Source organism: Megalobrama amblycephala, linkage group LG3, assembly GCF_018812025.1.
Source record: "Megalobrama amblycephala isolate DHTTF-2021 linkage group LG3, ASM1881202v1, whole genome shotgun sequence".
Taxonomy (NCBI): domain Eukaryota; kingdom Metazoa; phylum Chordata; class Actinopteri; order Cypriniformes; family Xenocyprididae; genus Megalobrama; species Megalobrama amblycephala.
Genome location: NC_063046.1, coordinates 38,924,579 through 38,936,594, shown reverse-complemented (window position 1 = coordinate 38,936,594; position 12,016 = coordinate 38,924,579). Strand labels below are relative to the sequence as shown.

At 35.8% G+C, this 12,016-nt stretch overlaps 1 protein-coding gene across 6 annotated transcripts in view; it reads left to right on the top strand.

Annotated features, from left to right (window-relative positions):
* zmp:0000001168 (signal-induced proliferation-associated 1-like protein 2) overlaps positions 1 to 12,016 on the top strand; it is a 65,343-nt gene that overhangs the window by 38,752 nt on the left and 14,575 nt on the right. For all 6 annotated transcript variants that reach the window (XR_007183942.1, XM_048183234.1, XM_048183233.1 and 3 more), the window contains exons 10-12: positions 1,319 to 1,693; positions 4,105 to 4,234; positions 7,502 to 7,625. Coding sequence is in view for 5 of the 6 variants with exons in the window: in XM_048183234.1 (XP_048039191.1) it covers positions 1,319 to 1,693; positions 4,105 to 4,234; positions 7,502 to 7,625 (629 nt within the window). In the remaining variant the exon portion in view is untranslated. The remainder of the gene's footprint in view (positions 1 to 1,318; positions 1,694 to 4,104; positions 4,235 to 7,501; positions 7,626 to 12,016) is intronic.

Below are 12,016 nucleotides of genomic sequence, written 5' to 3'. Positions count from 1 at the left end.
GTAAAGCACTCATACACTGCAGTGATTTTTAGGGAAAAGTGGGCTGACAAGTAAAAATAGTGAGCAGGGAGTGGAGGATGGAGTCCTATGTATGGTGTATATGGTATTAATTTTTTGAAAGAAGTCTCTTATGCTCACCAAAGTGGCATTTATTTGATTAAAAATACAGTAAAAACAATAATATTGTAAAATATTATTTTTTTAATTTACAATAATGTCACATGATCTTTCAGAAGTCATTCTAATATCCTGATTTGCTGTTCAAGAAACATTTCTTATTATCAATGTTGAAAAACAGTTGCTGCTTCATATTTGTGTGGAAACTGTGATTTTTTTTTTACAACAATACAAATGCATAAATATAAATTATATATAGTAAATAGTAATTTCTATCTATTATATTTAGATAAGTGCTGTCAAATGATTAATCACGATTAATCGCATCCAAAATAAGTTTGTGTTTACATAATATATGTGTGTGCACTGTTTATATTTATTATGTATATATAAATACACACATACATGTATATATTTAAGAAATATACTACATTTTTACATTAATATAATATATTATATATATATATATATATATATATATATATATATATATATATATATATTTTTTTTTTTTTTTTTTTTTGTTAAATATATACATGCATGTGTGTGTATTTATATATATACCGTATATATACATAATAAAAATACACAGTACACACATATTATGTAAACACAAACTTATTTTGGATGTGATTAATTGTGATTAATCATTTGACAGCACTAAATATACCTCTCTCTCTCTCTGTCTATATATATATATATATATATATATATATATATATATATATATATATATATATATATATATAGTATATATATAGAGAGAGAAAGAGAGAGAGAGCCTGTCCCTAGGGAGGAAAACAGATGGATAGAGAGGAGGGTAAGGAGCAATTGAATGAAGGACAGTACTCATTGTTTGTGAACATGTTTTAGCCAGTGTTTCGCCAGCTGGCCAACTATCATTCAATTTTCATAATGCTTATTGATGGATCTAAACCAACACACACAAATAGATCTTGGGTAAAAACTGTATTTTTTTTTTTTTTTTTCAAATCCTATATAAAGCGACTTACTCAGCATGATTTATGTAAGTCTTTGATTATATAACATACTTCAAAAAGGAAAAACTAAAATAGTAGCAATGATCTTTTAATCCATGACTAACTGTTCTGAAATAAATAAGCTGAAACTTTGAGGTTTTCACTCGACCTTTTTCTAAACTTTCTTTTCCCTTTTTTCCTGTTCTCGTGTCTGAGTTCAGGAGTTTCTCTGAGCTATACCAGAAAGCCATCCAGGATGCAGAAAGCAAATCCGGAGAGGGACGATCGGGTGAGGCCTGGGTTCTGGATGACGACGACGATGATGATGGTGATGAAGGGGAGGAAGAGGAGAAGAAAGAGAATGAAAATAAGATGTATGACATTGAAACACCGAAACAGGAACTACTTGTAGAGCAGATGGGATTTCCTGAGCCCATGGATACAGATTCGCTCCTCTCCCCACCCAGCTTGCCCCTCTTGCGGGCAACCTCCCTGCAGGACAGCATGAAGAGTCAGACCCCAGAAATCACCCCTGTCTCTCTCACACGAAGCTACTCATTAGAAGGACACCCTCCATACCAGGACATCCTTGAAGGGTATACAGATTTTTGTTTGCCTACTTTTTACACTTAATTGTTTACTCCTAACAAATCAGGGTCCAGAATTCATTTTCATTATAATTTAATTAAACTAATTTTAGGTACTTTACAATAAGGTCTTGTTTGTTAGTTAATGCATTAACTAACATGAACTAACAATGAAAAAAAAAAAAAAAAAATATATATATATATATATATATATTTTTTTTTTTTTTTTTTTTTTTTCATTGTTTTTTTTTTCATTGTTCCTTTCATTGAAGGAAAACAGTTGAAAGTGGGGGGAAACTCACATTATGAAATAAATGTTTTTCTCCAATACATGTTGGCCACAATTATTGGCCACCCCTAGTAATTCTTATGAGTAAAATATCTCTGAAGTATATTCCCAGTCATTATTTACATTTTTTAGCACAACAGAGTGATAATGAACATGAAATTGTCCAGCCATGACTTCCTGTTCCACAGGAGAATAAACATGAGGAAACACGAAGGCCAAATTCCCTTAGTCATTCATCACAATGAGAAAAACCAACGAATATAGTTCTGATGTGCAGCAAAAGATTGTTGAGCTTCACAAAATAGAAAGTGGCTGTAAGAAAATAGCTAAAGCATTGAAAATCCCCATTTCCACTATTAGGGCAATAATTAAGAAGTTCCAATTAACTAAAGATGTTACAAATCTGCCTGGAAGAGGACGTGTGTCTAAATCGTCCTAATGCGCAGTGTGGAGGAAAGTTTGAGAGGCCAAAGACTCTCCAAGGATCACAGCTGGAGAATTGCAGAGATTAGTTGAGTCTTGAGTCTCAGAAAGCCTAAAAAAATGAACAAAAAGCACCTACATCACCACAAGATGTTCAGGAGGGTTTCAAGAAAAATACTCTGCTCTCATCCAGAATCAATCTCCAGCATATTCATTTGTCAGTCAAGACTGGAACTTCAAACGGGACCAGCTTCTATGGTCAGATGAAACGAAAAAAAGATCTTTTTGGCAGCAAACCCACCAGATGGGTTTGGTGCACACATGGATAAAAAGTGCCCCATGTCCACGGTTAAATATACTGCTGGATCTTTAATGTTGTGGGCCTATTTTTCTGCTGGAGGTCCTGGACATCTTGTTCAGATTCATGGTATCATGGATTCTATCAAATACCAACAGATAAAAAAAAATACAAAACCTGACCGCTTCTGCTAGAAATCCAATAATGGGCTGTGGTTGGATCTTCCATCAGGACAATGATCCAAAACAAACATCATATCCAACACAAAAATGGGTCACTGAGCACAAAATGAAGCTTCTGTCATGGCCATCTCAGACCCCTGACCTGAACCCTATAGAAAATGAGTGGAGTGAGCTGAAGAGAAGAAGCACCATCATGGAGCCGGAATCTGAAGGATCTGGAGAGATTCTGCGTGAAGGAATGGTCTCTGATCTCTTGTCAGGTGTTCTCCAAACTCATCAGGCATTATAGGTGAAGACTCAGAGCTGTTATCTTGGCAAAAGAAGGTTGCAAAAAGTTTTGATTAAAAGGGTGCCAATAATTGTGGCCAACGTGTTTTGGAGAAAAACATTTATTTCATAATGTGAGTTTCCCCCCACTTTCAATTATTTTCCTTAAATGAAAGGTTCGAATTTTGTGAATTTTTTGAATGAAAGATCAAAAGGAAACAATGCAGATTTATTTTCACAGCTGCTTTTGCTCATAATTACTAAGGGGGCCAATAATTGTGGAGGGCACTGTATATATATATATATATATATATATATATATATATATATATATATATATATATATATATATATATATATAAAACAGAATGTATTAATATGTTAATCTTTCTTTGTGTACAGCAGAACAAAGAAATTCATACAGGTTTGGAACAACTTTAGGGGGAGTAAATGATGACAGAATTTTCATTTTTTGGGTGAACTATCCCTTTAAAGAGAGTCCATTTTCATGACTGTTTCTTAACACACTTTAGTACACTTTTAAAAAGTGCACTGTGTAATATATATTTAAATGTAAAGATTTAATGTACATTTAAAATCATTATGTTTTAATAATATTTTCTCGTGCTTTAAAGAAGTACACTTATTTTGATGTGTTGACTAGCATACTAAAACATGTAAAACATGTAAGCAAGAATATGCATGACCCCTTTAATTGGATAGCACTCATAAATAGACAACAAAAATATTATTTAATTCAAAAAGTAGTAATTCATAGTAGTGAAGTGTGAAGTAGTTGGATGTTGTAAAATCGCAAGACTTATATCCCATCCTCATAAAATCTCTTTATTGTTCACACAAGTGAGCAGCTCAATTTTCTATGTAAATGTTTTTTATTCTATTCTTTGTTTAATGTATTTGAACAAATATTTCTCTCTCTGTGAATGTGTATGTCTATCAGACATGTGTACGATAATGTGGGGCTGAAAGGAAACAGGCACATCTATGAAAACCCTGGAGAGCTTAGGGATGTGACCCCTGACCTCATACTGGCAGTCAAACCTAAAGTGCCTCCAGAGCAAGAGGAAGAGGTATGAAATGCACACTTTTTTCTTGTCATTATGAATGATCAGCAAGAACTGATCATATGATCACAATAGGCTCAGATACAATGACGCTTATAGAGGGCCAAGAGTTGTCAATCTTTTCCTTCACCAAAACAGATTATTTTATTGGAACAAACAAACATAATGCCCTTTGATTTCTTGTTTCTGACCATCAGATAACTCTGTATTATCAAAATGTACATCAACTAAATAAGTGAGCAGACAGGTGTGTGTAAATGCATGTGACATCACCAGACTCTTGGTTTCACACTTTGAAATGCTTTTCCAGGCCTTTAATATAGCCATTTTCAACGGTTGCTTGTTTTGGGGAGTTTCTGCCTTTAGTCTCCTCTTCAGCTGGTGAAATATTATTTAAATCTGGAGACTGACTTGGACAATCTAAGACACAAAATTTCTTTACCATGATAATCTTGATTGAGTTGGCAGTACTAGTGTTTTGGGTCAGAGTCCTGTTGCCATATGAAGCACCTCCCAGTGAGTCTGGTGGCATTTTCTAGAACACTGGTAGGCAAGATTCTTTTGTACACTTCTGAATTCATTCTTCTGCTGCCATCATTGAATAAGTTATCAATAAAGATGAGTGATCCTGTTCCAGAGGCAGACATTCATGCCCATGACATGATACTACCTCCACCATGCTTTCCAGATGAGCTTGTATGCCTTGGATCATTTGCAGTTTCTTTTTTTCTCCACACTTTTGCTTTCACACTTTGATAAAGGTTCATTTTTGTCTCATCTGTCCATAAAACTCTGTTCTGAAGCTCTACTGGCACATCTCTGTGTGTTTTTGAAAATTCAAATTTGGCTTTCCTATTTTTGGTACTGATCAGATGTTTGATCTTGCTGTGTAGCCTCTGTAATTCTGTTGGTGACAGGTGTGTGTAAATGCATGTGGTGGGGGTTTTATACTGTAGGTCCCGGGCCGTTCTTGACTTTCAGTCCATCCTTAGCTAATAGTTGTCAAATACAATTCAATTCAGGATTCATAGTATTTAGATTTGATTCTGGAATGATTTTTGCAAATGCAGAACAGTGCAGTGCTATTCACAATTTGATTTGATCTGATTTGATTTGATCTGATTTGATTCTGTACAAACCCGATTCCAAAAAAATTGGGACACTGTACAAATTGTACTTTTTTTAAGTGCACTCAAAGGTTATGTACGTAAATGATGTTTATTGCACCAAGCAGCTTGAAAGTAAACACATTACATACATGTATATTCAAGCTACTTGGAATATAACAAACAGTTATAAAAAAATCCATATTTAAAAATGTTTTATTTATTTTCATGAGTTTTCTTGGTCTGGAAAGAACCATTTTTAAAATTCCCTATTATTTTCAGTTTTTCTATGACCGTGGGAACCCTGAATTTAATGTTTATGTATTTTAAAATATTGAATAATACTTTTAACTTATCACGATTCATTTTGCAAAATGTGCACTTCACCATTAAAAAAAATCCATGTTTCAAGATGGATTTGTAATCGATGCATCAAGAAAGTATGTGAATCATTCACCTCTATGAGGCTTGCTTAGAAACAGTATTAACAACTCTCTTAAAAGTACTTAAAAACAACTCTCAGAATAGCACAATAGGTTTCATCACCTGAAGCATGGCATGATCTGCTGCTGATGTGTATGCAGGATCCTGCCTCCCACACAGAGGGCAACTGATGGATCAGCTTGTGTAGCTCTCTGTATTTGGAGAGTGATTGTAGTGTTTTTAGAAGGGTTTTTAACCTCTCGGATCCCTCTCCCACTCGCTCTCTCTTTCCTTCCTGTATGTTCACTGTTCCTCCCACTTCATGTTTTCCCTTCTTCCCCTCATAAAATCACTTTCTCTCTCACTCCCTCTATTCTCTACATTTTCTCTTGTCTTAATTTTTCTTCTGTCTTAAATGCCTGAGTACACTGAGAAATAATTATTTACAGAAATGTTCTGTCTTATAGTATAATCTCTTTCCTGTTCACTTTCATGCAGTGATAAAAAATGTTTCAAGCAGTAGACATTCCCTGATATATTTTACACTGATCTGGCATAACATTATGAACACTGACAGGTGAAGTGAACAACACTGATTATCTTTTCATCACGGCACCTGTTAGTGGGTGGTATATATTAGGCAGCAAGTGAACATTTTGTCCTCAAAGTTGATGTGTTAGAAGCAGAAAAAAATGGGCAAGCATAAGGATTGACAAGGATTGTTCCCAGTCTGCTATCTATCAAAAGTGTTCCATGGAAGGAACAGTCGTGAACCAGCGACAGGGTCAAGGGCGGCCAAGGCTCATTGTTGCATGTGAGGAGTAAAGGTTGGCCCGTGTGGTCTGATCCAACAGACGAGCTACTGCAGCTCAAATTGCTCAAGAAGTTAACGCTGGTTCTGATAGAAAGGTGTCAGAATACACAGAGCATCACAGTTTCCTTTCATGGAAACGGTATTGCCTGGTGGCTGTGGCATCTTTCAGCAGGATAATGCGCCCTGCCACAAAGCAAACATGGTTCAGGAATTGGTTTGAGGAGCACAACAACGAGTTTGAGGTGTTGACTTGGCCTCCAAATTCCCCGGATCTTAATCCAATTGAGCGTCTGTGGGATGTGCTGAACAAACAAGTCCGATCCATGGAGGCCCCACCTCACAACTTACAGGACTTAAAGGATCTGCTGCTAAAATTTTGATGCCAGATACCACAGCACACCTTCAGGGGTCTAGTGGAGTCCATGCCTCGATGGGTCAGGGCTGTTTTGGCAGCAAAGGGGGACCAACACAATATTAGGAAGTTGGTCATAATGTTATGCCTGATCGGTGTATACTTCAGTTTATAATGTAATTATATCGAAATATCGAATGTTTTTAATTATACAAAACTGACAAATAATTATGTATTATCTTAACTTTTTGGTCCTTAAAATGCAATTGAAATACATTAAGTATTTTTATTTATTTATTTATTTATTTATAATCATATGAATTATCTTTATATTTGGTTTGCATCCATCAAACAAATGAATGAATAAATAAATAACCTTTAATTTGTAACATATTTAATCAGTATATTTCATTTAAAATGATGCATCATTACTACACACTTATCACAACATATAATTTTGAAGGTCATTTCAAGCAAAAGTAAATATGTTATTATATACAATTACCATAATATCATTAAGTAATGGTCATTATTCTGCCCTTTCCTACTTGATTGTTTGATTCTTCCTCTCTGTCTAGTTTGGACCTGATCTGGAGACTGAGGAGCGGCCATCGGTCAGTGATGTGACCATGAGAACTTCCTGCATGGAAAGTGCAGAAAGAAACTCCAGAGCTCTGAGCCTCCATAACTCCATCACTAAGAGTAAGTGTTTCTTAATGATACCACAAAACATTATGCGGTAAATGTATTATTTAATGTATTAATTTTGTAGTTATAAGTTAAAGCTTTTATCTATAAGTACAGTTTCCACAAGTGCAGATGCGATCTTTAGATATATATATATAACTGAGGCCCCGTTTACACTAGTGCGTTTTCGTTTTAAAACGCATTCGTTTTGCTATGGTTACATGTGTTGCTAACACTATGCTGGCGTTTTCGAACCTCGAAAATTGAGACTTTCGAAGACGTTGCAGATCCTGTTTTAGTTTGAAAATGCCGGGATGGAGTTCAGTATAAACGAACCAAAACAGAGACTTTTGAAAACAATGGCGTGGCTGCCCACGTTCGCTCTGCGTATCCTTGATGACTGTATAAACAATAACATGGAGACTGAACTGCAATCTTTGCTGGCTTTGTTATAATTTTTAGCAGCCATTGTGCGGTTAAATTCAGCATTTTTTAATACTGCAGCTACCTACATGCACAAGAGGCAATTGTTTACACTTGTACGCACATGCCCAGTGTGCACGAACAGTCATGTGACATGCTTTTTCGGCCGTGTAGTGTAGACGGAGATCGTTTCTGAAACGCTATTGAAACGCCAGTGTAGATTTAAAACAAAACGCCGTTTTAAAACAAAAATGCACTAGTGTAAACGGAGCCTTTTTTAACTCTGTAAAGGCTGGAATGTGTACAAATCTAAACAGATTTTAAAACACTACACATCATACACTTTATTACAAAGAAAAATGTCTCTGGTTACGACTGTAACCATGGTTCCCTGAGAAGGGAACGAGACGCTACGTCTGATGTAGATGCTATGGGAACGCCTCTGCATGAATGTGTCTTGAAGCACGTGTGAAATCAGTCCAGTGGCATGGCGGGATGTCAGCCCATTTCGTGTGAAGTCATGAAAAGGAAGCTCTATAAAGCACACCTGGACCAAACAATGTTAGCTTCTGAATTGCCAAAGCAAGTCAATCAAGTATGGCAGTGTGATGCAGCGTATCGTTCTCTCCTCAGGGAACCATGGTTATCGTAATATTAAACGTTCCCTTTCGAGGTAACTCAACGTAGATGCTTATATGGGAATGTTTATACCCACTACACCATACTGACAAGTGCCTGACCTAGTGTGAATCATGCCGAGCACAAATCTAGGTTAAAAAGACCCCGGAGTGGAGTCCAAGTTTAGGTTGTAATACCTTACAAATGTGTGCGGAGAGGACCAGCCCACCTCATCACATACTTCTTGAAGGGATACCCCTGACAATAAGGCTTTTGAAGCCACCATGCTCTTCGTAGTGTGTGCTCTGACAGCCATAGGTAAAGTCTGACAGCATGCCTCTTAAGCAAGAGAAATAGCCTTGACTATCCACTTGCTCATTGTCTGCTTGGTCGCTGGTGAACCTTTCCTTGGTGACCCAAAACAGACATGTGGACATAACAGATTCAGCTTCTCGTGGTCTGATGTCTGGAATGGAGAAGGACAAAAGGCTTGCAAGACTATAGATCGTGCAACATTGGTTGAAACCTTAGGCATGTAACCCAGTCTAGGGTGCAAAAAGGCTTTAACCCTCATGCACTGTTCGATTTTCGAGTATGACCTTGTTGGAGCGAGTCAATTGACCCTCATTGGATTCAGTACAATTCCACAAAAAAAAATCACACTATGAAAAAAAAAAAAACATACAATAAGGTACACATTACACACATTACAAAGAATACATTTCTGAATTTCTGATTTATAAAAATGCTTTAACCACTATTTTTAAGACTGCCCCTTCCCCACCCACACCTGTGGGACGTTTGCGATTACACATGTATAGGAATAATATCTTAGTCTAAATCTAAAGTAATCTTGACAAACTATATATCATTTGAAAGGTTTCAGACTAGTTTTCATAGGGGTGCCAAACTATACACACTCTGGTTCCTTATGTATGTTTTTGAGGAAAAAGTAAATGAGGAAAAAGTTACAAAATTTCAAGAAAAACAACATAGATTAAAAAGTATTTCAGATAGCTTGAAAAAAGAAATGATAGCTCATTTGACCATCTGTGGCTGACAAAGTATTTTTCCATATTGAAATAAGTGGGAAATTTCCTTTTTAGCTTCATAGGGTGGTGAAATAAACTAAAATAACAAAATAGAACCAAGAAATGTTATTATTTTGGGTCTGTACAGTTGCCTTAAAACATTAAAATATGTGGGCCAAATTGACCCACAAACATCACAAACATAATAGAAATTGTGTGTACGTGTCAAAACACATGTTGAAAGTTTGCATGCATGTTCATGACCCTAAATGAAAAAAAGTCATAAAATGTCAAGAAAAAAAACATAGGTTAACCGGTTTATTTCCGACAACTCAAAAATCAAAATGGGTCAAATTGACCTGCAACATAACATGAGGGTTAACCATACTAGGAGCTACTTCTAAGCATGAAAGGGGAAACCAATAGAGCCCGAAGATCTCCTATTCTCTTAAGAGATGTGATGGCCAGTAGGAACATAGTCTTTGGAGTCAGAAATTTCTCCGCAACAGAGTCAGTAGGGTCGAAGGGTGCCTTGGACAGACCTTCTAGCTCCACAGTCAAATCCTAGGCCGGAACCCTTGCATGGTTTCTCCCCAATGACTCACCACCCAATGGTGTGTGGTAAGCAGCTATGGCCACCACGTACACCTTCAAAGTGGAGGGGGGATATCCCTGCAAAAAATTGTTTGATCCCCCTCATGAGCCAAACCCACAATTTCCATACTGGTCGGGGGTGATAAACTGTGCCACCTGCTTGAGACAGAAGATTCCACCTGATGGAAATATATGACAATAAGCTGAAAAATGTAAAATATATAATGAACTTAACTATATTGCAATATTAAGTGGTTTCAACTGTTAGGGTTTTGCTCTGTACATCAGCTCAGCTTCCTTTTTTGTTCTTTTGTCTTGGCTACAGGGTGGCTCAATGCCTCCTCTTCCTCAGGGAGGTTTCATTTTCCCTTACTCCTGCATAAGCCTTTCTCCTGTAAATGCTGCCTTTTTAAAAATTAAGCTGATCTATCCCATCCTCCCATCCATAAGCAAATTCGGCAAGCTTTAAAAGATACGAATCAAGGCATGAATGACATTAACATTTTAAAATGAGGGTAAAGCTTTGGACAGATGGGGGCCAGGCTAGGGCTGGTTGGGATAAGAGGTATTATACGGCCTTAAATCAAGACACTGTCTCTGGGCCATCTGTTCGCTGCTGCCCCTTGTTAGTTGAGCGGTTGCATCTCTCCAAGCTCTCTTTTAAAAATGCATATGGGTGTGCATGTGTTATTCTCTTTACTCAGGTCTTTTTAAACAAATCTCCAAAATATCAGTAGGAACCACCTTTCACTTTGAACAATTATATATAATGTTATATTCACATGTGTGTTAAAAGTTTCACTTATAGTATTAGAGTGGAAAACCAAAAAAAAATGTTGGTGGCTTGTTGCAAGATGAACTTTTCTCCAGAAAAGTTTTTTTTTTACTGTACCTTCAAAACAGCAGTCAAAAGGAAATAATACCTAAAATGAAAAGGAACCAAGAGATCAAAATAGGGAAATGACTGCCTTGCCAAACATCAACTTCATGTCATCATCCTCTACTAATTACTTGCTTGTACTATTTTTGATATTGAAAATTGGAGTTAACAAATGAAAGAGCAACATCATCATGTTGCCGTTATCAGCTTTGAAGTAAGGCACATTATAACACATATAAACTCCCAAATTCAGGGCAGAAGTTAGACATTATTATAATATTAAATTTAAAGATGTATTTCAGCTTGTGAATAATGCTTGTTCAATCTTGTGAAAAACAAGCATGCTTAATTATACTGAATGTGCACTTGTAGTGCTTTTCAAATCTTAAAAGTATATTTAAAAAAAAAAGAAAAAAAAAACTAGTTGCATTTTCATGACTGTTTCTTGAAGTACACTTAAAAAGTGCACATTGCAATAATGTCAAAAAAGTTTTACTTTAAAGTACATTTTAAATCATTATGTTTTGCCTTGCTTTAAAGAAATACACTTATTTTGATAAGTGTTGACTAACATACTAAAGCACATGTAAAGGACTTGATTATAATTTTAACTGTTGTGTGTTATTTGATATTACATCTAAAGTTAATATATTTTAAATGTACTGAATTGCAGCTCAGTACAAATGTGTAATTATGAATATATTTAAATTCATGACATACAAGATTCAATAGAAATGACATGAAAGAATATTTTAGTTTACCATAAATGCTTGTCAGTAAATTCAGCACACTTTACCCATATTTTAAAGTCAAAATAAGTAATTATGAATTCACATATAAAAATGTACTTACGTCCTACT